Here is a 25,809-nt window from a genome sequence, read left to right as displayed (position 1 = left end):
AGAGTGTTAGAGTAAGAGTGTTAGAGTAAGAGTGTTAGAGTAAGAGTATAAGAGTAAGAGTGTTAGAGTGAGAGTGTTAGAGTAAGAGTGCAAGAGTAAGATTGTAAGAGTAAGAGTGTTAGAGTAAGAGTGTTAGAGTAAGAGTGTTAGAGTAAGAGTGTTAGAGTAAGAGTGTTAGAGTAAGAGTATAAGAGTAAGAGTGTTAGAGTAAGAGTATAAGAGTAAGAGTGTTCGAGTAAGAGTAAGAGTGTTAGAGTAAGAGTATAAGAGTAAGAGTGTTAGAGTAAGAGTATAAGAGTAAGAGTGTTAGAGTAAGAGTATAAGAGTAAGAGTGTTAGAGTAAGAGTGCAAGAGTAAGATTGTAAGAGTAAGAGTGTTAGAGTAAGAGTGTTAGAGTAAGAGTGTTAGAGTAAGAGTGTTAGAGTAAGAGTGTTAGAGTAAGAGTATAAGAGTAAGAGTGTTAGAGTAAGTGTATAAGAGTAAGAGTGTTAGAGTAAGTGTATAAGAGTAAGAGTGTTAGAGTAAGAGTGTTAGAGTAAGTGTATAAGAGTAAGAGTGTTAGAGTAAGTGTATAAGAGTAAGAGTGTTAGAGTAAGAGTGTTAGAGTAAGAGTATAAGAGTAAGAGTGTTAGAGTAAGTGTATAAGAGTAAGAGTGTTAGAGTAAGAGTGTTAGAGTAAGTGTATAAGAGTAAGAGTGTTAGAGTAAGAGTATAAGAGTAAGAGTGTTAGAGTAAGAGTGTTAGAGTAAGAGTATAAGAGTAAGAGTGTTAGAGTAAGTGTATAAGAGTAAGAGTGTTAGAGTAAGAGTGTTAGAGTAAGCGTATAAGAGTAAGAGTGTTAGAGTAAGAGTATAAGAGTAAGAGTGTTAGAGTAAGAGTATAAGAGTAAGAGTGTTAGAGTAAGAGTATAAGAGTAAGAGTGTTAGAGTAAGAGTGTTAGAGTAAGAGTGTTAGAGTAAGAGTGTTAGAGTAAGAGTGTTAGAGTAAGAGTATAAGAGTAAGAGTGTTAGAGTAAGAGTGTTAGAGTAAGAGTGTTAGAGTAAGAGTATAAGAGTAAGAGTGTTAGAGTAAGAGTGTTAGAGTAAGAGTGTTAGAGTAAGAGTGTTAGAGTAAGAGTGTAAGAGTTAGAGTGTTAGAGTAAGAGTGTTAGAGTAATAGTGTTAGAGTAAGAGTGTTAGAGTAAGAGTGTTAGAGTTAGAGTGTTAGAGTAAGAGTGTTAGAGTAAGAGTGTTAGAGTAAGAGTGTTAGAGTAAGAGTGTTAGAGTAAGAGTGTTAGAGTAAGAGTGTTAGAGTAAGAGTGTTAGAGTAAGAGTGTAAGAGTTAGAGTGTTAGAGTAAGAGTGTTAGAGTTAGAGTGTTAGAGTAAGAGTGTTAGAGTAAGAGTGTTAGAGTAAGAGTGTTAGAGTAAGAGTGTTAGAGTAAGAGTGTTAGAGTTAGAGTGTTAGAGTAAGAGTGTTAGAGTAAGAGTGTTAGAGTAAGAGTGTTAGAGTAAGAGTGTTAGAGTAAGAGTGTTAGAGTAAGAGTGTTAGAGTAAGAGTGTTAGAGTAAGAGTAAGAGTGTAAGAGTAAGAGTGTAAGAGTAAGAGTGTTAGAGTAAGAGTGTTAGAGTAAGAGTATAAGAGTAAGAGTGTTAGAGTAAGAGTGTTAGAGTAAGAGTGTTAGAGTAAGAGTGTTAGAGTAAGAGTATAAGAGTAAGAGTGTTAGAGTAAGAGTGTTAGAGTAAGAGTGTTAGAGTAAGAGTATTAGAGTAAGAGTGTTAGAGTAAGAGTGTTAGAGTAAGAGTATTAGAGTAAGAGTGTTAGAGTAAGAGTGTAAGAGTAAGAGTGTTAGAGTAAGAGTGTAAGAGTAAGAGTGTAAGAGTAAGAGTGTAAGAGTAAGAGTGTTAGAGTAAGAGTGTAAGAGTAAGAGTGTTAGAGTAAGAGTGTAAGAGTAAGAGTATAAGAGTAAGAGTGTTAGAGTAAGTGTGTAAGAGTAAGAGTGTAAGAGTAAGAGTGTTAGAGTAAGAGTGTTAGAGTAAGAGTATAAGAGTAAGAGTGTTAGAGTAAGTGTATAAGAGTAAGAGTGTTAGAGTAAGAGTCTGGTTCTGACCTAACTTCAGGAGCCAGCCTTCTCGGTCCGGGTTGAAGAACGTGTGTGTGAGGTCGTTGCCGTCGTCCTCTGGGATTTTGAAGGGTTCGCTCTTGATGCTCTCGTACAGGTTCTGCAGAGACATTAGTCTGGTGATGAATGCAGATTCAGCACATGTACACGCATGCCTCTGCTAAATATTTAAAACAGTCCTATATGGCTGCTACTGCATTAATCATGACTGACAGAGATTTACAGTCATTCATATGGAAACTGACCCAAGTGTTAGCAGACTTGACTGAACTGGTTAAAGGATTAGTTCACTTCAGAATCAAAATTTCCTGATAATTGAATAATTAAGGTTTTTAAAGGAAGACATTGCAGGATTTTTCTCCATATAATGGACTTCAATAGGGTCCAACAGGCTGAAGGTCCAAATGTGAGTTTCAGTGCAGACAAAACATCGGCCATTTTCAGAAAAAAACAAACATTATATACGTTTTAAGCACAAATTGATTACCCTGAGCAGGTCCTCGGGCAGGTCTCCTCCCTCATTAATGCCTCTGTTCATGGAGATGAAGCGCTCCACGGCCGGCTTGTCCCTGACGTTGGGGTTGTGAAGGCTGGTGTTCAGCATGATGATGGCGAACGACAGGACATAACATGTGTCTGCAACATAAACAGACAAATAATTCAATAACTACACACGCACACACACACACACCACATGAGCCAATGCACAGTAAAACGCATTTCTCTACAGTAACTTACATTGGAAAAGATGTGAGTGACTCTGTGAACAGCAATAACACTTGTGGTCTACTATTAAAATGAATAGGCTAATATTAATACTGTGTAAATAATATTGTGAAAAAAATATATAAATATATGTTTTCTATGTGAATATACAATTTATTCCTGTGATCAAAGCTGACTTTTCAGCATCATTACTCCAGTCTTCAGTGTCACATGACCCTTCAGAAACCAGTGTAATCTTCAAGAAACATTTCTGATTATTATCAATTCGCTAAATATTTATGTGGAAACCGTGATTTCATTAAATTTTTTCAGGATTCTTTGATTAGGGAGTTCAATAGAACAGCATTTATTTGAAATAGACATATTTTTTTAACATTATACACGTCTTTACTGACACTTTTGATCAATATAATGCATTCATACTGAATAGAAGTATTTATTTATTTCTCTTTTCTTTTTTAAATCTTACTCACCCCAAACTTTTGATAGTGTATCACGATTTTCACAACTAGCAGCACAACTATTTTCAACATTGATAATAAGAATAATGTTTCTTGATCATAAAATCATCATATTATACTGATTTCTGAAGGATCATGTGACACTGAAGACTGGAGTAATGATGCTGAAAATACAGTTTTAATCACAGAAATAAATTACACTTTCCTAAATATTCACATAGAAAACAGCTATTTTTAAATTGTAATAATACTTCACTGTTTTTACAGTATTTCAGATCAAATAAATGCAGCTTTGGTGAGCAGAAGAGACTTCTTTCAAAAACATTATTCCAAACTTTTGACTGCTAGTATAATTTATATCCACATAGGGAAGCTTTGTTTTGATTTACGGGCTCGTCACGGGGAACATTGGCATAAATAAACCTTCAGAAAGGCTGTTTTCTCACTGTTTACTCTCTAAACACACCATGACATTAGCTCTCGACTCGTTTCATTACCGTAAACACTCAAAGAAATGTTCAGTAACAACTTATTTTAAGGTGACAATGTTACATGTTACTATGAACTTAGTAATAACAGTAAATTATGCATAATGTCCTAATAAGTAAACTAACCCAAACCAAACCCCAACATCACATGCAGGTGGAGAAATAACTAATACGAAAATAACGATTCGAGATCACAATTAATGTAATATTATTATAGTTGGTTTGCATAAACAACAGAAAGCCATTCATCACGTTAGCATGCTAACGAACTACTTCACTGTTCGTTTTTGCTTTACTTGATGTTTGATACACACTACGGGGTTCTCTGACGCCATTTATGATTAAAAACTCATAAAAAAACGCTAAAATATATAGAATAAATTGAAATGGGGTGAAAGCTATATATTGTACTGCATGTTAGCTTGTTTATTGTTCCCGAGAGCATGATCTATTTAAGTCTACATGTCATTTTAACAAGAAACTATGTATCTATAAAGTAATTCAGGTGACATGTTACCACAACTTAAATAAATGCATGGTTGCAAGTTAAAACATTCAAATTTTTTAACTATTTTGTAAAGTTCTGTTGACATAATAATGTTGATCATTACATCAACTTAATATCGTCTGTAATTTAAACTCAAATGTCTGAGTTAATTTGCTTCTTTTTTTTTTTAATAGGTTGTAGTAACTTAATGAAATTGTCTTGATAACTTCGGAAAGTAGGCAATGGATTTCTAGTTCCCAGCATCCTTTGCATAGGACTGGATAAGGAGAATAAATGTTGAAATTAAGTGTTTTTAGTGAAGGAAAAGACCTGTTAGCGTCTAATGCTGTTATGTTTGACATTTTAAAGAGTTTCTGTAAGAGTACAGTAGATACATAGACTCTATAAGCAATGACTGTGCTAATGTAATATCTTACTTGTTCATTAAAATACATGTTAAATAAGTTATGTTAGCATGTGCTATGATAGCTACAACTCTAGTAGTCGGAGCAACTTAATATTTTTTAGTAATCAACTTAAAAATGTGTGTTTATGCTACAAAGTTCCTCTTACTCAATGTAGCTTGTTGGTTGAACGTAAATTCACTCAAAGATGTCATAACTCAAAACATTGATGCAAACTGTTGCCTTCATTTTTGTTTTGTTTTGTTGAGCCAACACATTATTGTGTTGAGTGTATTATCACAGCTCGAGAACTGCAATGTTTGCGAATGTTTGTTGGATCTATGGTTTCGGGAAAACCGCCAAATGGTTTAATTGTGTTGGTATTGATGATACTTTTGGGAAATGCGCCCCTGAAAGAGAAAACTTTCTGCTAATTTTCTTTGCAGCAATGCTGAGAATGCAACAAGGATGCACAAAAACACATTTCGATTAGGTTTGCATTGGTATGGACCTGTGGACTGAAAGACGCCCGGGTTGCACTGGCAGTAGCGGGATGCAAACGCCTCCATCATTCGGTCAATCTTCTGTGCCTCGCCGGGAAGCCTGAAACTCCAGAGGAACTGCCTGTGTGGAGACAGCAAATCCCTCAGGAAACCAGTCACGAGTCAACAAGGCCAGAACACCCTTGGCTTGAGTAGGGTAAACTTAAATTACACAGATTAGCTCAATCAAATCAAACTTTTATGAGTATTTAGAACTTTCTTTTTCTCTTGAGTTTACAAAACTGACACATTTTAAGTCAATCTAGATTGTGTCACAGTTTTGAGTTTTATGAACTTGTTTCTTTTAATTTAACTTAAATTTGACAAAATCTGAGCTGGAATTTAGTTAAATTCTGTTTCCCAGCATGCTTTGCCATGACACTTGAACGGGAGAGATAATGCTAAAATTAAGTGTAATGTTTCTGTATTTTTTATTTTTTTTTTAAATCAAAATCAGAATTAATTGGTTAGAGAAACGGTATGTTGTTTTATACTGTCGTACTCATTCACCAATTGCTATTCTAATGCTATCAAAACATTGTGCTACCAATTAGCAAGTTAGCATTTACTGAATTAGTTAGTTAAAGCTAGCCAAATTTACACTACTAAAATATTTGAGTTGAGATTACATGATAATTTTATGTTAAATGTATGAATTAGTTTACTCAAATATTTGAGTTGAGATTACATCATTTTATGTTAAATGTATGAATTAGTTTACTCAAATATTTGAGTTGAAATTACATAATTTTATGTTACATGATGAATTAGTTTACTCAAATACTCAAAGTACAAAATAGAAGTTCTTCTTTCCTTAAAAAGAAAATGATGTAACAGATTATTTCAAAATTATTTAGTTTTGCCAACATATATACATATAAATGTATATACCGGTATATATAAGTTGGCAAAACTCAATAATTTTGAAAGAATCAGTTTTTTTTCTTTTAATTTATATATTAAAAATAGTTCATTGTCATGAAAATAATTTCACACTGCAAAAAAATATATATTAATGGTCAAGTTTTGACAAGTTTTTACCTTCATACTATAAAAAAGGGGAATTTTTGCGCAAAATAGAAACCAGTTCATTATGATATTATTGGAATAATTCTAAGCCCAATAGTCTAGAAACGAGGTATTCCCGCAGAGAAGCGTTTCCCACCTCAGAGCCTGAACGAGGTTGAGGTCGGCAAACTCATGGAGCTCCACAAAAGCCTGGAGCACTTTGATGTTGAAATCATCCCTACGAGAAGACAACAACCACACACAAGAAACGGTTACTTTCTGCAAAAGAAAGGTCAATTGTTTGTCATTTACAAGTAGATTGTTAAGATCATTCGTGATGTTCAGACTGTTGTATCTATAGCTATGCTTCATGAAATCCTGTTGTTTTGACAAGTCTCATGGTCCGTTTCCTTCAGAGGCGTTTAACTGCTGCTGTTTTACTCCCAGACAATACATTTCTGGAGTTTTTTTTTGTGATGAATCAGGCCCACATCTCACGGACATACACTGAATAAAGCCGGGTAAGAGACTGAAGGAATGAGGCGATGGTTTACCGTTCGCCCAGGTAATCCCCAATGACGGTCTTGTTCAAGCCTTCTCCTTTATAGAGGAACTGAGCGATGTCTTCAGGCGTGTGCTGCAGGAGGTCGTTCTCCAGGAGAAACTGGATACCCTGCGAGAAAGTTGATTTAAAAAAGGATTTTAGGATCAACCCTGCCAGGAAAAGTATGTGGAAAATGTCCAAATGTAATACACTATGTCAGGGAAAATGTCATAACGTTGATCCTACTATAAAGAAAAGGCTTTAAAAGTATTAAAACATTTAGGAACTAATTAAAATATATAATATCTGACAATACAATATCTTACTTTTTTGGGATCCATGTTGAATTTCTTTCTTCCCATTGCGATTTGTTTGTTTCTCTGTGTTGTTTTGCTGCAAATGGAAGTAAATATGTCTTAACAAAGATCCCCTAATAAGATTGAAGACAAAGAACCTCTTGTGTGATTGGCCTGCGGATACAATGTGCCAAACAACACTTTCATAACTATCAAATCCTGTAGATTTAAGAGCCTTATCAAAGTCCTTTTGAGGCAAGTCGTTTTACTGACAACAAATGTCCCGTAAATGTTGTTTCTTATGATCAAATAGCATTAAAAAGTGTATTCTTCAGGCTGGACCAGCCAATTCTGCCTTTTGTTCCCCATTTACATCGCTTCTTTTCTGTTTCCTAGGTTACTGATTATGCCCTTGTTTGTTGCCATGGTTACTGGTTGCTTTGTGCACCTGTTTCTTGTTCAGTTTAGTTTTCTCCTGTTTTAGGGGCTGTTTTCACGACACCATTTTCAACAGAAACAGAAAAATGTTTATGCATTTTGGCCGTTCATTTACACAACAACAGTGTTTTAGGGGCCTGAAAATTTACACTTTCAAAATGCACGTTTTTGAAAACAATGCCGATACTGTGATAACTTCAAAAACATGAATTTGTGAAAACGGTGCATACATGTGTACTACGTGTTCAGTCTATAGGCATGTAGTGTTTCTTTACAAAGTGACAGCGCCAACTACTGGCCTGGCATGAATAATACAGCATGTTTAGTCGTTTTCATGGATTCGTCCGTCTGTACGTGAACAATGCAAGGAAAAACTTTTTTGTTTTTAGTATAAACATACTCTGAGTTCTCCTCACTCTCTGTTTGTGTTGATTCTTCTCTTCTGGATTGGCTTTTAAGCACTATTTGTTTTGTAAATAAACTAAAACCGCTGTAATTAAGATATTTTACTCCACTCCCTTTTTTTGCACCATGACAGATCTTTAGAAAAGAACGTTCTCAAGAAGTATTTATGGGAATACTAAATATATTAACTTTTCCAAAAGAGAAAATAGTTTAAAATAGTAACTTTATTTTTATTTAGATATTTTTGTGAATATTTTAGGAATATAGGCTACACCTTCCTATAGTATCTAAGTTTCTGAAAACCCAATACCTCAATTACATAAACATGGACGCGTGTTTAATTGTATTCATCCGCCTGAAAATTAGAGCAGCTTCTTTTCAATAAATGGTCTTTTTGGACACAGAAAGGACGTTTTGAGTTCGGTTACATTATGCTTTCATCATTTCAATCTCAGATAAACCAGAACAAAATGATTTCTTATCACATAATTTAACAAAAAAACTATTGAATGTTAGATATTCAACACCCATTTCCTCGCAAGTCAATCTATATTCCTGTTTAAAGCTCACTAAAAGACATAAGCGTGTACAGCACACGTCTCCTGCAGGTGACCTGTCAACCAGACGACACAGTCTGAATACAGCGCTTATGAATGTTCAGAAGAGGACAGATCAGTGAGGACAAAAGACACACAGGTGCAAATCTGCATGAGCGTCAGTTGAGCTGCCATCTCTCACAACTCACCTCTCGCCCACACACGTGAGCTGCTCGATTTCTGTCATCACTTCAGCGATCTCGAACTTCAAGCGCTGGAAAACAGAGGTTCGTATCAAACAGGAGACTCTACATGATGTTCAAACACTACAGTCCAAGATCATGGCGTTGGAAATGTGAAAAGCGTACCTTGAATACATTGTAAGTTGCTTCAGATGAAAAATGCCTATTACAATGTTCTAAAGCTAAACCAACAGAGAAACAACGTACTTTTTATGTTGCATTCACTTAGGAAAAATAGGTTATGTTCAGAATGCAACAGCAGCTCACTATAGGGGAATTATGCAAAGCAATAAATACATAATACACACACAACTTCAACTATTCTACAGTTTCTACAACTTTATTTTTGACTGCATTCTCACCTCGATATCATCAAGCAGTTCTTTTTTCCTGCGCCGTATGTTGGACAGCTCGTCTCGCTCCTCTAAGCACAGGTCTTCAGGAACTGTAACCAAACACACACACACACACACACACACACACACACACACACACACACACACAAACGGGTAAGCATGTTTAGATGAGCATCTTAAATATTCAAATCAGCAATAATGTGGGTCAAACGCTTCTCTCAGCTTTCAAACTCAACTCATACTGTCTCCAGGTTCTGTGTGGATTACTGAGAAGTGTTTTTGCCATAATGTCAAGTCACCTTTGCTTACACAGTGCTTTATACAATACAGATTCACCGTAAAAATAATGAATCCATGCAAGCTTTATAATCAAATATGAGACAAATTGAAATTTTCTAAAAAAACGTGTCATTATTTAGTGTTGATTCAGATCATTTCAATAACTGTGTAAAGTTCATCAATTATTAAATTAATTCAATTCAGCTATAAAGCATTCGTTAACTTTACTTGAAAAAAATCTTGCAAACTTATTGCCTCAGAAAAAAATATATAGTAAAGTTATCAATATATTCAAGTTTTCATAACTTAAGAGTCTGAGTTTTACTAACTTGATATTTCTGAGTTCCCAGAGTGCACTGCAACATGAATAAATTAAGAAATTGCTTTGCCTTACTGCTTTTTGGCTTTTTTAACCATTTTATTTGCTCTCTTGTGTCAGTGTTTGTTTAGTAATTAGTTCAAAAATTAATTTAATGGTTAGCAATGTTAAGTTTGGCGTGCTGAATGTTGATGACTGTGTGTTTCCATCATAGTTTATGCGCATGTCTTCATATCGGATTAAACATGCATCTTGGTATTTCCATTCAGTGTTTATATGCAAATCCCAAAGTGTCCATAAAAATAGGAGGATGGAAATATAGCTATAGACAAACAGATGTAAAGTGACCAACAACAGCTCACAATCTGAGAACAACTGTGTATTCCCATTCGTTTTATGTCATCAAACTCACACACTTTGTAAAACAGTGACTTTACCTGCATCCAAAACCACAATCCTGTACTACATCGTTCGATTGTATGTTTTGTAAAGTGTGCATGCATAGTAGGGGCCTGTACCATGAAGGTAGCTGAACAAACTCGGGGTTACAAGATTAGTTTTTAGAGTTGACAAAATCATCCAAACAAAAACATCCGAATACTTTTCTCCTAATGTTTTGTGAATTAGGGATGCACCGATAAGAACATTTTGGCTGATACCGATAACCGATAATACGACATATTTGAAAACCGATAACCGATATATTGGCAGATAAATCCAATTTCAAACTTTTTTTCAAAACCATCATGGTGACCAGTGCGCATCTGAAGAAAATAATACATAATACATTACTACTGGCTTTAATATATCGCCCACATTTACTTAGGACCGATAACAATAACATTAAAAATTAACATATCGGCTGATACCGATATGGTGGCCGATATATCGTGCCTCCCTACAGTGAATTCAATTATTTCACATACTGGTTTTCATATATATTAGGGATTAAGGCATGTGTGGATGTGGGTTTGCTGGTCTGATAAAGCTGTGATAAACCCATACTAGCGCTAGTCAATCAGATTGGAGCTTTCTATTTCAGCATTGAAGTGTTCAACATACATCAGAACAGTCTGTGATGTGCCGTCGAGTCAAATGAACATCATGTTTTCCGAGCCTGTCACTGATAACACTGATGTATTTATTTTCTGTAATTAACTGCAGACCGACCGTGTCTCCCTTTCAAATGATTTCACGGGGAATTGGACGCTATAAATAAACCACGATAAACAAGTAAACAGGTCTTTCAAACGGAACTGTGTTCATTGTTAATCTCGTCAAGAAAATTGCTGATGAATACAGTATGTTGAAAAAAGCCTTTTTCATCAATGATGATGAAGGCAAGATGAAAAAGAAATGTAAATCATCATGATGACTGGTTTTAATTTAACATATTGTGCATGAAAATAAAATATTAACAATGCAGAAGACAAATGTAGAAATAATTCATTCAAATAATGAAAGCTGTTCATAAGCCTCTTTATAAATCAACTCACTTGAACACAAAACTTGTACTGAACTGAACTGAATATTGACACTATTGTCTTCTGTAGAGTTGCTTTATAGCTGAATCAAATTTGTTTCATGATAGACACATTTGGCAACATCGGCACTGTTGTTGAACTGAATTGAATCCACACTGAACTGGCTCGAGCTGAATAACGACATTATTGTAATTAACAATCTAAAAAGTCAGTACTGTGTAATTTGAAAAAAGTAAGTCCAGACACAGGGATACATAGGCAAATCCAAACATGCAAATCAGAACTGACAACTACATCCACCAAGGACAACACCGACCAGACAATGACCAAGGGAAACACTGGGGTATGAATACACAAGATACTAACAAGGAACAGGTGTGGCTAATGAATTGCTATGAAAACTAATAAGGGTAACTATGGAAACTAACTAAACAACAGGTAACAACAGGAAAAGAAAATACACTTCAAAATAAGAGTCCGTAAACACAAAACAGGGGAAACGAGACAGGAATTAACCGTTCGCAAAGACCCGCCCCCTTTAGTTACTGTTGCTATGTCCGACAAGCTACGCCGCTCTCACACACACACCATGTTCTCACGCAGTGAAAAACATGTCGCAGAGCAGAGAGACACTGACAACACACTGACAGACACAGACCAGCTTACTTTTGATATTAAACAAAGTCTCACCTTTAAATTTTGTCATTTTTTTAACTAAATTTAAAAAATAAATAGCGTTTTGAGGCTCTTTAATGTGTGTGTCAGATCGCTGTGTCGCCTCAATTAAAGCCGCTCGTGAACCGATCATCTCTTCCTTCTAGTTAATTTATAGCATCAAATAAACATGAATGAACATCAGAAGGAATGTTGTTTTAACCGCGGAAAGACGTCAGTACACTCCGCTTCTCAAGCTCAAATCCTCCCATGTTAATCTACTAACTCTCCTGACTGCTTTGTCGGACAAAATGGCGGATGGCGACGTATGATTGGTCAGATCGCCTGTCAATCAAGCTCCCTGCAAAGGGTCAATTGTGACACATGTAATGTAGGCCTGATATCTTATTAAGTCTCTAAAACACTGACGATCAATAACAGTCTCTGAAGCGCTACTATTCTATACTAGGTTTTCAGTGTTCTTGTTATATTTTGTGTATATGGAGTTTGAACTGTTACAGTTTGACACATCCTTGTTGTTTTGTACAATATTGTCAACTAACAAAATTATATGGCCATTCCAATCCACGTTTAACAAGGAGAAGAGCGCGCGCATAACAGTAGATTTCCTACATTTTATTAGAGGACAATGCAAAGACATTCCCATCGATATCAGGGTTTTGTCAAATGAACTAAAAAAGAACATAATTTAGATTGTGTGAAAGACTCAGGTTCTGCGTGAAGATGCCTGAGATTGATCCGGCATCCAGAAGAAGTAGGTCACTCCTGTATTTGCAGATTTCAGCTCTCCTCCGCTCTCTCTCTCTCTCTCTCTCTCTGCCAGATCCATTGCTTGGGAAGAGAAATCCCATCTGCATCCCTCCACTATAAGCTGCTTTCAATTTTATCTCCCATTTTCACTTCCTACTCTGTTGTCAACTGTAAAACCCCTTTTAGGCCAAAAAAAACTGATAGTGAGCATTATATTATTATATTATAGCTTTCTGATGGCCTGGGACGTCTATAGACTGCGGCTTCTGGGAACTCGGAAAACAAGGGTTCAAGGAAACAATGAATGTTTTCCATAAAGACAGAAATGATGACACTAACCACGTCCTTGGCTGCACACAATGCTTTCTGGGCTCTCTTTGACACAGTGCATAAAAGAGGCATTTATGGAGCGATCCCCCACAGGCAAACCTACGTCTACAGCACAGAAATCCTGCATCATCCCAGAGATTTCCCATGGAGGAATAAAGAGGCAATGTCTTGGATAGCAGGGCTCGGTGTCAAGCGCTCGCTGTGTGTTGGTGAGGGCACTCGCAGGGTCACTTGATATCATCACCGAGGCTCTAATGCATTAAACATGAACTACAAGGAAACTGGTGTGCCAAAAAAAAAGTATTTTTTCATAGTGACTGGTGTGTGAAGCGTGTGAGTTTAAATCAGTTCAATAGGGTTGGGTATCGTTTGCATTTATTTGGTTTAAAAATACCATAGAAAAACAACTAGCCTAACTAATGTACATTTCAAGCATTATTAAAGACAAGTAAACACTCAGTAATTAAAAAAGAACATGTAAAAAATTAGCAATCGCAACAAAAAGATAAAACTGAACAAAGATACGATTGAAATTAACAGTGATTTTAGATTGTCAGGTGTTCACGTACAGAAACTGTAATCAAATGTAAAATATACATTACAAATATAGTTACACAAGTTATTCCGTAAAGAACGAGTGACTTTTCTCGTTGTTTGATTAGTGTTATTATAGAGACGGCGGGACTTATTAGTGGTGTTTACTAAGGCCAGTATCACTGTAACCATTGCTCAAATTTAGGGGTAGTGACTTGAACAAAGTCCTAACACTAAGTAGCCTAACTGTACGTTCACACCGCCGGCGACGAGAGCGTCAAATTGGCCGGAAGCCATTCATTTTCAATGAGAGCCGGCGGCGAGCTCCGGCGAGGGTGGCGCGGCGCGTCTTGGACGGCGAGAGCGGCGAGAAGAGGTAAAATTTGTCAACTTTATGGTAATAACTTAAGCTATGACACGGTTCGGCGGCAACCAATCAGAATGTAGAAGTCCTCCGCCTGAGAGGATACCAGAGAACACAATCCTGTAAACTTTGGTTCCGACCACATTAGTTCCTAAGCAAAATGGAGGAAAAGTTAATTATTTCTGTTGCGGGTTTCCCGTTATTGTTCGACGTGTCCCATACATACAGGGACATTAATAAAAAGAACGACGAATGGAAAAAGGTGTCTGAAATTGTTGGTGTTTAGTTACTTTCACATTTAAAAGATTTTAATAGGTTAACTTATACCCTACGTGAGACCAGTATGCACAAAATAGGATACTGATTTATGTTCAGTTCTTATTTGCATTGCGGCTCCTTTGAATAAAGTTTGAAAAAAATCACGCATTCTAAAATCTACGTCAGAGCGTCCCCGAATCTCACGGCACAGTTAACACAGTTGTGTTGAAAAACTACATTAACCATGATGCTATACAGAAAATTCCACCAATCAGAGAGTTAAAACAAGCGAAACAAGAAACAAAATAGTCGATCTCCCTATGCTTTCAAAATACTAAAATTTTCAAGTCAAGTGAGCTTCATTTATACAGCGCTTTTACCAATATAGTGTTTCAAAGCAGCTTTACAGAGATAATAGGAGATTACAGTAACAGAGATAGTTTTGGCTTTACAGCAGCTCTAGAATAAAGTTATTGTCCAGATAAAGTTAGTTTTGATTGATTGGTTCACTTCCGTTGCAAAGATCATTAGTTATTAACTTAGGGGACGCTAGTTGGAAGGGGCCCGTCGAGACCCTACTTTGACCCGAGTTTGGTGTCTCTAGGCGGCTGGGTCCCTGAGTTATAGCCGTTAATTATTATTTTTTTATCTCTGAGCAAACCTAAAAAACGCAAACCCGCGAAAACGCAGACGTAAACGTGCACATGCGCATCACGTGTTCAGTCTACAGGTATGCGCGTTTGAATGTGCACAGGTGTGTAGTCCTTCTTTACAAACCAACCCTCATATTCATAATAAAGAAATATGTATCGCTTCCGAACCGGAATTATTCCGACAACGTTTTATCTGTACAGATACATTGTGTGTATGTATTGACTGCATATTTTGCAGTAAACTTAAAATAGCCTATATTTTTTTATACATATAATCAACATTTGTAAATAAGTAGTTTTAGATTTGTTTTTTTATTCGATTATGCGGTTGCCAAAGCTTCATGTTATTGTAAAGCCATTTAGTTCTTGTACCGTTGTTGTCACAGTGTCTGGTTTGAGTTCCCTGGGTCACCACTAGATGTCCTCCTTCCCCACGGTGTTTGTCACATTCTGAACTACATTCCCCACGATCCTTGTTCTTCATTGCACTCAGCTGTCCCTTGTCACTAATCATTGTACTCAGCCAATTCCCCATTAGCATTGTCATTTCCCTGTGTATATAACCCTGTCTGTTTTAGTATGTGTCACGGAGTCCTTGTTATATATCGCACCACTTCTGAGTTCTGCCTTGTTGCCCGTTTTGTATTGTTTTATGTTTTTGGATTGCTTCTCTGGTTTTGACCCCTGCCTGGACTGTTTACGAGTACGGATAACCCAATAAATACTGCAAATGGATCTAACCCCTGCTTCCCGTGTGTGGTTCGTGACAGAAGGAGTCCGTCGCGAAAGATCCAGCAGTATGGGTTCCCGTATCCTTGCCCCCGCTATGAAGAGGGAGAAGAGACCGCAGAGGCGAGAACCGTCATCTGGGGAGTCAGAACTTCGGATGACGCTGTTCGAATGCTTCGCGCTGTGGGCTGGGAGGACTGAGGAGACCATGGCGGTCGCTTCCACTGAGCCCTTTTCCGCTGGTTCCACAGAGGCCTGGTCAGCCAACACCATTTCCCAGAGAGGTTCTTTTGAGGGAACCCGTCTGGCCAGGTTTCGTGGAACCCGTGGAGGCCGCAGGGGAGGAGGTGGTCGAGATGGACCCCGATACCATTCACCGCTTCGGCCACTCTTCGACTCTGGACCAGTGGTTTCCAGCCCAGAGCCTGCATCTCGCCATCGAAAATGGCGGAGGAGGAAGACTTCCTGCCTCCCCAATGGCCCGGAGGACGTCCCCTCCGAGCAGCCCGCTGTCGTCCCGGAGGACGTCCCCTCCGAGCAGCCCGCTGTCGTCCCGGAGGACGTCCCCTCCGAGCAGCCCGCTGTCGTCCCGGAGGCCGTCCCCTCCGAGCAGCCCGCCTTCGTCCCGGAGGCCGTCCCCTCCGAGCAGCCCGCTGTCGTCCCGGAGGCCGTCCCCTCCGAGCAGCCCGCTGTCGTCCCGGAGGCCGTCCCCTCCGACCAGCCCGCTTTCGTCCCGGAGGCCGTCCCCTCCGAGCAGCCCGCTGTCATCCCTGAGATTGTCTCGGAGCCGCCCACCATCAGTCCTGCCACGGCCAAGAAGGCGGTCTTCCTTTTTTATGCAGTAGCAGTACTGCGTGCTTGGAGGAGACACAGCATGCCTGCCGAGCCTGAGCTTCACGTCACGTCTGCCGTTCCAGAGACTGTCCACGTCACGTCTGCCGTTCCAGAGACTGTCCACGTCACGTCTGCCGTTCCAGAGACTGTCCACGTCACGTCTGCCGTTCCAGAGACTGTCCACGTCACGTCTGCCGTTCCAGAGACTGTCCACGTCACGTCTGCCGTTCCAGAGACTGTCCACGTCACGTCTGCCGTTCCAGAGACTGTCCACGTCACGTCTGCCGATGCAGAGACTGTTCCTGTGCCGGAGGCTGTTCCCGTCAGTCCTGCCACGGCCAAGAGGGCAGTCTTCACCTTTTACATGGTTGCTGTCCTACGTGCCTGGGCTGCACACACCACCAAGATGGCAGCCTCCAGTCTGGTTGGAACCCCGGACACTGTGCTTCAGCCGGTGTCCGTGACTGTTCCTGAGCCGGTGTCCGTGACTGTTCCTGAGCCGGTGTCCGTGACTGTTCCTGAGCCGGTGTCCGTGACTGTTCCTGAGCCGGTGTCCGTGACTGTTCCTGAGCCGGTGTCCGTGACTGTTCCTGAGCCGGTGCCGTCTCCGCCCTGGCCGCCCGAGGGGTCGTCTCCGCCCTGGCCGCCCGAGGGGTCGTCTCCGCCCTGGCCGCCCGATGGACGGTCGTCTCCGCCCTGGCCGCCCGATGGACGGTCTGCTCCGCCCTGGCCGCCCGAAGGGTCGTCTCCGCCCTGGCCGCCCGATGGACTGTCGGTTTCGCCCTGGCCGCCGGCTAAGTCGTCACCCCTTGTTCCTGTTCCCCTCCATGGACCTGGCCCCCCATCCCGCCCCCTGATCCTCCACCATTTCACCTCCCGCCTGGACTCTTGTTTTGTCTGTTATGTCTTGGAGCGTCTGGTAGCCGCTCCGTAGGAGGAGGGTTATGTCACAGTGTCTGGTTTGAGTTCCCTGGGTCACCACTAGATGTCCTCCTTCCCCACGGTGTTTGTCACATTCTGAACTACATTCCCCACGATCCTTGTTCTTCATTGCACTCAGCTGTCCCTTGTCACTAATCATTGTACTCAGCCAATTCCCCATTAGCATTGTCATTTCCCTGTGTATATAACCCTGTCTGTTTTAGTATGTGTCACGGAGTCCTTGTTATATATCACACCACTTCTGAGTTCTGCCTTGTTGCCCGTTTTGTATTGTTTTATGTTTTTGGATTGCTTCTCTGGTTTTGACCCCTGCCTGGACTGTTTACGAGTACGGATAACCCAATAAATACTGCAAATGGATCTAACCCCTGCTTCCCGTGTGTGGTTCGTGACAGTTGTACTTTTGTCCGATTTTCAAAAAAAAGGGGGGCAGGAACTGTTGAACACCAGCTTAAAAAAATAAGATAATTGGAATCAAATGAAAAGCTTAGCGCGATTATCAAATTGCAAATGCTGTGATTTAATTAAATAAATATATGTGCTGCATGTTTCAGAGGAAAGCGGCACGGTGTTCATTTACAGGTCATAACTCTTTATGTGCCGCACACTTCACCAAAGTTTTAATGAGAAACATTTATAAACGTTGCCAGCGAATGAAAAACTTTTTCAACCCCCCCAGCTCTACAAACCAGTAAAAAAAATGTTTTACATAAATAATTGCATTTTAAAATCAGATCACAAACAATTGCAATGACAAACACTTCTCCTTGTTGTTCACTAATATGTGAGCTGGTCTCTACGGGACATGCATTTCCACATCCGCGTCCTCCATTTGATTCCCGTCTCTCCTGAACAACACCACTAACAAGGGATGAAAAGCTGAAACAATTCAGCAGCCCACAGATTAATCTACACCTCGCTCAAGTTCCCATCGCTTCCCGACTCAGTCTCGTGACGGATAACACTGCTTAAAGCCTGTATAACTCCTCTGAAACCCAACCACAGAAACTGTTATTGTCCTCGGTGGATGCTTCACCCAAAATGCACAATTTTTAGGGGAAACAACCTACAAATGAGTTACTTACAGTTGTCTCTGACAAAGTAAAACTATTCTTTTCCATCTAATATAAGATATAAGCTCTTCGGTCAGGTTTTGGCACTTGCTATGTGAACACATACACAAAAAAGAAATCATGGACATGATTCGAAAAGGTTAAATTGTCCTGTAAAAAATTTAAAAAAGTGACACTTGTGCTCCTCGCGGTCAAAAATGAGCGCATTGGAAATTAATATGAGACTTTTGGGACATCAAGCTCAAATTTCGAACACAACTTGTTTAGATGTGTGGCTTTGATTTACTTGCAGTTTTAGAGTAAAACGTGATTTTGAAAATATATATTTCATATAAAAGTTAGATTTTTGTGCATTTTTCATAACAATAAACGTAAAACTCAGTAACTTTTTTTAAGTTCACTTTTTAAAACATTTTTTTTACTTCAGCACTAATCTGCCAAGTGTCGTCTTTAAAAAGAGATCAAACTTCAGTCTGTTGCTCTAAAGCATTCAAGATTTACCACAGCTCAAGTTGGAAATGTAATTTTCAGGTCTATGCTCAAAAAGTGAATAAATGGATTATAATATAAATACAGCGCAAATATAATTTAGTACCATAAAATCCCCTAACAATACAACATATAAAATAAAAAAACATTATAAAACTAAAATATAGTAATTTCATTGACAAAAGGTAAAACGGTCATTTCTGATCGACACGCTAAAAAGCACATGTTGAGATCAGAGGCGCTGCGGGGCGTTGCGGAGACACTGGGATCTACTGAAGAAAAGTCTTGGATAGACATCCTGATATTGTCCAGGAATACCTCGGGACAATGGAGAGGATATCTCTGCCCGTCTGCCGTGCCGATTAGACAACTTAGGTCACGTAACTAACCACACAAACACACACTGGGCTCCCTTATCATGGTGTAACCCAGTTGCACCACACATTTACACACTGAAAGAGTCATGTGTCCATGGAGTCCAGTCTCACGATAACTACAGCAAGGCATTTTCACAGTATATGCAGTACGTACCATCACTCTCGGCCCATATGTGTTGATCTTTATGTGGCATGGTAGACTTTCCACGAGGCATTGAAGAATGATTTACCCAAGAAAACTGAGAGTCGGATAGACTCTACACACACACACACACACACACACACACACACACACTGCTCTCACGGTGTGCACATACTTTGCATACTTACTCACACCAACCAACTGTTCAGGTAAAACCAGTTTAACCACTTCCGCCGTGAAGTGCCATCAGTCTCTAGTGAATCATGAGCGTTCAGGACTGTGTTTGGTGTGGTGGTGAAACTCACCATATATTCAGCGAGCTCAAGTTTCATTGTGAGGTGTGGAGTTGAGTTTGTGTGAATGTTGTATTAGACAGTGAATGGAGACAGCGAAAAGTAATTTGTTCTGATGTGACACGACCACCAGATCAATCAAAGATCCCGGGTCTTGGCTCGTTTGAACAATGTGTTTATTGTTCACTTGACTCGCTTGTCAACTGCTGCCAGTTTCATCTTATGGATCAGCCCGAATTCAGAAATCATCCATTTGATGTTATTTGTGAACCAGTAGATTGTATGTGAGTAAAGTTGGATATACCTAGGGTACGTTTACACGACAACGTACGCTTAAAACGGAGAAGTTTTCCGCATTCAGACTGATTGACTCATTGTCAACACGATCCCCGATCACACGGATCCACGAAAATGGCTAAAAACGCTGTATTCTGCCTCCAGGCCAGTAGATGGCGATGAAACACTATAGACTGAACACGTTATATACGCATGTGCATGACGTCATTGTCTTCAGAGATTCACGATTTTGTTTATCGTTTTCAAAAACGTGCACTTTGAAACCCGTTTTCAAAAGTTTGTGTTTTCAGGCGCCCAAAACGCCGTTATCGTGTAAACCCACGGCCAAGACGCATAAAAATACTTACATTTTTAGTTGAAAACCCTTAGAGTAGTTGTAGGTTGGCGTTGTTAATCTGTTATGTGGTTAAATTGAGGATTATGAAACCTGTAAGGTTTTGATCAATTTACAAACATTGATGTAGCGACAAGCTTAAGGCGAGACACTACAGGAGAATAGGGTAACATTTTTAACTGGCAGATATCACCATGAAACTTTCCCAGTTGATTACCTGCATTAAGATGAGAAAAAAAATGTATTACAAGTTTTCTGTAATTTCATGTTTAAATATGCGAATTAGGCAATATCTAAGTAAATATGCGCTAATTTGCATATAAAAAAAAAACGTTAGCTGAGTATTAGATAAAGCCAGGTTCAAAATTATGTTTTCATTGTGTTCACATATTAGATGGGTAAAAATTACAGAGAGATTTATGGATATCTACTTTTGTTATCCTGTGAACCAGAATATGTCAATAGCCTTAAAAAAAAGATTTTCGCCATGTTTTCTGGAATAAACTGTTATATAAATCAGGCTAGGAATAATATATTTACAAATCCCTCTGTAAATGTCTTCATAATATAACTAGGCACAAGACTGGAAGGTTTGGTGTATATCGGTGTGACTGAAGTGGAGATTTCAGACTTTCAGTCATTTTGAGAAAACGGGCTTTAAAGATTTATCCTCAGCCAATGAGATTGCGCATTCAGCACTTTTTCTTTCACGATTGGTTGCTGATAAAAATGAAATGACCATATTTGGATTGACAGCATTGTACATGAGAGAGAGAGCTTTCCAGCGGTGTGTGTGATGACGGTGCAGACAGAGATCGCGGAGCAGCGGGATGATTTATAACGCCAACTTTTGTTGAATTTAGGAGAAATCTACAGACGCAAATAGACAAAGTTAGTAAAATAAAGACCTAAATGTGTATTTCAGACTTTTTTTCACCACAAATCTGAAAGAAGACATGTTATTGACCCAAAATTGACCAGTGAAAAAAACTATGTTTTTGCCTGCCGTGTCTCGCCTTAATTGGTATTTGGATCACTGCATTAGCAACATAGCAAAACCATCTTACCGAACACCAGCCACAACACCGCTCCAATGACTACACTATAACGTTTTAATTTTGACAATGTGGCCTCATTGCCTTATCCGCTCAAAGTGACACTGTTTGTTATGGATATCATCATTATAACCTGACACGGTGAGCTTGTTTCCAGTCAGCTGGGAGTGGCTGAGTCTGTTTAGCTTGAGCTGTTTCAATGATGACTCACAATCTTTATTTATGGCCACAAAAACAATGACATATTGAGCTTGTTTCCAATTCTGCAGCGAGAATTTACTAGACTTCAGGGTACGTTTACACAACAATGATGAACTAAAATCAGAAAAGTGTCTCATTTGCGTTTTCCACGTACAGAGAACGTTGTCATAGCAACACGGATTCATTGCCAGGCCAGTAGATGGCGATGTCGCTTCACAAAGACGCTTTGGTGTGTAAATGAACGGCTAAAACGCATTTAGTTTGTAGCTGAAAACGGTCCCCTCAAGTCTCATTTACCAGGTTATTGACTTGATCAAAATGATAATGTTGCTTTCTCACGAGCCATTATTTTGGGATCAAACCGTTCACGAGCCCAAAAGCCTTATCCACTAAATCTGCAAAAAAGTTCTGGGGTTTTGTTCATTCTGCTGAAGATACTCAAGCCTCTGTTGTTGCCATATGTGAGTCTGCACAGATCATTAGTCTGGGAAAGGCATCCTACACAAAGAAAACATGTTATTGTGTTCTGACTTCTGTTCTGGAGGAAACGTTTCAGATTCACTTTAAGATGGAGGATATAGATGTGTGATTTATGTGACAGCTGCCTTCACGAAATACAAATTACTCTGATATGTTAACATTTCTGCAAGTTTAATTCTAAACTAAACTTTAAAAAAAAGTTTTCTTATTAATCTTAATTCAGTGCATGTCTATTGATTAGTTTGAGTCTGCCACTTGAAAAAAAAGCAAAATATTAGACTAAAATGTTAGTTCCTTCAATAACAAGGCGCATAGCATGGGATATTATACATGCACAAAGAGTGTGCAACGGCTGAAGAGTTTGTTAAAAACTATATGCAATTGTGACAGCGATGCTTGACTTAGTAAACATAACTAACTACTATCCTGCAACTTATTTGACTTTACAATCTGCATATCTATTATTAATTAGGGATGCACCAATATGAACATTTTGGCCGATACCGATAATTCTTTATATTTTGAAAGCCGATAACCGATAATATTGGCCGATACCACTAACCGATAATTCTTTATATTTTGAAAGCTGATAACCGATATATTGGGCGATACCGCTAACCGATAATTCTTTATATTTTGAAAGCCGATAACCGATATATTGGCCAATACCGCTAACCGATAATTCTTTATATTTTGAAAGCCGATAACCGATATATTGGCCAATACCGCTAACCGATAATTCTTTATATTTTTAAAGTCGATAACCGATATATTGGCCGATACCGCTAACCGATAATTCTTTATGTTTTTAAAGTCGATAACCGATAAATTGGGCGATACCGCTAACCGATAATTCTTTTTATTTTGAAAGCCGGTAACCGATATATTGGCCGATACCGCTAACCGATAATTCTTTATATTTTGAAAGCCGGTAACCGATATATTGGGCGATACTGCTAACCGATAATTCTTTATATTTTGAAAGCCGATAACCGATATATTGGGCGATACCGCTAGCCGATAATTCTTTATATTTAGAAAGCCGATAACCGATATATTGGCCGATACCGCTAGCCGATAATTCTTTATATTTTGAAAGTCGATAACCGATATATTGGGCGATACCGCTAACCGATAATTCTTTATATTTTGAAAGCCGATAACCGATATATTGGCCGATACCGCTAACCGATAATTCTTTATATTTTGAAAGCCGGTAACCGATATATTGGGCGATACTGCTAACCGATAATTCTTTATATTTTGAAAGCCGATAACCGATATATTGGGCGATACCGCTAGCCGATAATTCTTTATATTTAGAAAGCCGATAACCGATATATTGGCCGATACCGCTAGCCGATAATTCTTTATATTTTGAAAGTCGATAACCGATATATTGGGCGATACCGCTAACCGATAATTCTTTATATTTTGAAAGCTGATAACCGATATATTGGCTGATAAATCTAAATCCAAAATGAACAAAAATCTCCCCAGTAAAAAATCTATGTCCCAAACACGTTCACATTATAATTTTATGTATCCGATATGACAGACTTACTCATCATTCTGTATTTTCCTTTTTTGAAGTGATTCCAATCATATTTCAAGCAATTCAAACCCATCATGTTGAACAGTCGCATCTGAAGAGTCTCAGCTGAAGGAAATAATACATTATTTATCGGCTTTAAGATATCAGGCAAATTTTCTTATCAGACCGATAACGATAGCATTAAAAATTAACATATATCGGCCGATACCGATATGGTGACCGATAAATGGTGCAGTATTAATATTCCTTTAAATGTTTCTTTTTTTTTTACAGTAATACACCACAAGAAACAACAACAATCCACCATAGAGCTGCTTTGCATATTTAAGAATGAAACCAAAAACAAAGGCACAAAGTTGATTTACCGTAAAACTTCAAATAATAGCCCGGGCTTTTATTTTCCCAAATCACCGAACTGCACCGTCTTGTATTGGAGACAGGCGTCTATATGAGACAGGCCTTTAATGTAGTGTTGAGACTTCACCCTGCGCTGCAATATACATTTAGCTTTACATTCATTTACAGAAATCAGCTGGTTGAATGAAAATTGCTGCTGCTATCGGATTTTCAGATGATATTCTCAATTCAGTTAACGGACGCTCTGAGGTAAAGTGAATTCAGACTGTAGTGTAGACTAAGCAACGATTGTATTTAATTGTACAGTACAATCATAACATAGACATGATCTTAATTCCATAATGTCCTTAAACATAACAGTATTGCTGGCCATAAACTGACAAAGTGCCCGTCCGATAACTCGAGTTGTCATAAACGCCGCACGCGCGTGCTTCTCGTCCGGTGTGCGATAACGCGAGTTGTCACAGACGCGGCGCGGTGCTTCTCGTCCGGTGTGTGATAACTCGAGTTGTCACAGACGCGGCGCGGTGCTTCTCGTCCGGTGTGTGATCAACTTGAGTTGTCATAGACGCGGCGCGCGCATCTCGTCCGGTGTTTGATAAAGTTGTCATAGACGCGGCGCGGCGCTTCTCGTCCGGTGTGCGATACATAGACGCGGCGCGGCGCATCTGGTCCGGTGTGCGATACCTCCTGCCTTGCTTGCGCTAACAGCTCCCGCCCAAATGCGCAGGGCTCTCTTGCGTGCCCAATCTACACCATAGAACTGGCTTAAACAGACGATCTGACGGGTTTTAGAAGATTAAATACAACCCGAAACTAAAAAAAGACCCGGCCTCTATTTGAGACCGGCCTTTATTTATCCAAAACTGTAGCCACACCAGGCGTGTAAAAGAGACAGGCGTCTATTTGGGACTCGGCTATTATTTGAAGTTTTACGGTAATTCACCCACGTAACTCAATAAAACCTCACAGCTGAAGAAACCTCGCACCCTAACAATGCCGTATTCATAGACCATGTCACGCTGGTATCTCGAGTCCATTTCCAAAAACGATTTTAAAGAGAAAGCTTCCTTTTCCTTGAGCAGAAGAGAAAATATCCTGACGCCCCTATTTTTAGCTCATCCTGTGTCATGCTCCCATTCACAAATTAGATTAGTATTTTTGGCCGAGGCTCTGCGCTGTTTCTCATGTAATTAGTGGTTTGCCTGCATCTGACTTCTCATGCTGGTTTCGCTCTCGTCTGGGTTAATAATGCGACTAAAGTTAAAGCTCAGCTGCATTAAAACATCAGCACTGACTCTCAGCATCCTAATGGCCTCTATCATAACTTGTAAAAGGACAAGTATATGCAATGAGATTAGCAGATGCTTCACTGTGAAAATGGTGGAAGAAGATATTCCCTAACATTGCGTCAAGCATGTGTGAGTTTTCTCGAAAAAATACAAATGATGTAACTACATTAACATTGGTCTTTCCACTGACATATCTTCAGATGCATACGAACACAAAGAGCTAAAATTGACTAATGATCGATCAAATCGCTGTTGCTATCCGCCATTTTGTCCTTAAAGCTTTAAACTCTGACTTCCTTGCCCAATTCTACTAACTATGATAAGACAGTTGTTTTTATCAGCACCAGTCAATCATTTTTTCCCATTGGGATTTTAAAATAGTCTTCAATAAAGCATTATAAGCCATAAATCAAGCCAACCAGCTACAGTGCGAATCATAACATTACAAACTTTGATTGGAAGCAAAATGGTATTTGAAAATCTGTCATAAGTACAAATGTACAACAAGACTATGAACTTAATGGCTTTAGTGATGGAGAAGAACTACAACCCCATGCTTTACCAACACCATAATCAAACAGAAGAAATATAAAAGTATGCATAAACAATATATTTTAAGTTTATTGTAAAATATGCATTCAAATAAAGTATATTGAGAATGTAGGAAGATCGACTCATGGGA

At 39.0% G+C, this 25,809-nt stretch overlaps 1 protein-coding gene across 2 annotated transcripts in view; it reads right to left on the bottom strand.

Moving 5' to 3' along the window:
- cyth3b (cytohesin 3b) overlaps nt 1–25,809 on the bottom strand; it is a 68,500-nt gene that overhangs the window by 28,282 nt on the left and 14,409 nt on the right. Inside the window, exons 1-9 of one of the 2 annotated variants that reach the window (XM_079622834.1) lie at nt 19,276–19,386; nt 9,038–9,120; nt 8,643–8,707; nt 7,085–7,151; nt 6,769–6,887; nt 6,372–6,452; nt 5,176–5,288; nt 2,586–2,734; nt 2,087–2,198 (exon numbers count right to left, since the gene is read on the bottom strand). In XM_079622834.1, coding sequence (XP_079478960.1) covers nt 2,087–2,198; nt 2,586–2,734; nt 5,176–5,288; nt 6,372–6,452; nt 6,769–6,887; nt 7,085–7,151; nt 8,643–8,707; nt 9,038–9,120; nt 19,276–19,336 — 850 coding nt within the window. In that variant the 5' untranslated portion in view covers nt 19,337–19,386. Of the gene's footprint in view, nt 1–2,086; nt 2,199–2,585; nt 2,735–5,175; nt 5,289–6,371; nt 6,453–6,768; nt 6,888–7,084; nt 7,152–8,642; nt 8,708–9,037; nt 9,121–19,275; nt 19,387–25,809 lie in introns of those variants that run through there. The other variant, XM_079622835.1, reaches the window with a different exon arrangement.

Source organism: Phoxinus phoxinus, assembly GCF_949152265.1.
Source record: "Phoxinus phoxinus genome assembly, chromosome: 1".
Lineage (NCBI taxonomy): Eukaryota > Metazoa > Chordata > Actinopteri > Cypriniformes > Leuciscidae > Phoxinus > Phoxinus phoxinus.
Note: the sequence above shows the minus strand (reverse complement) of the source record. Positions and strands in the feature narration are given on the sequence as shown.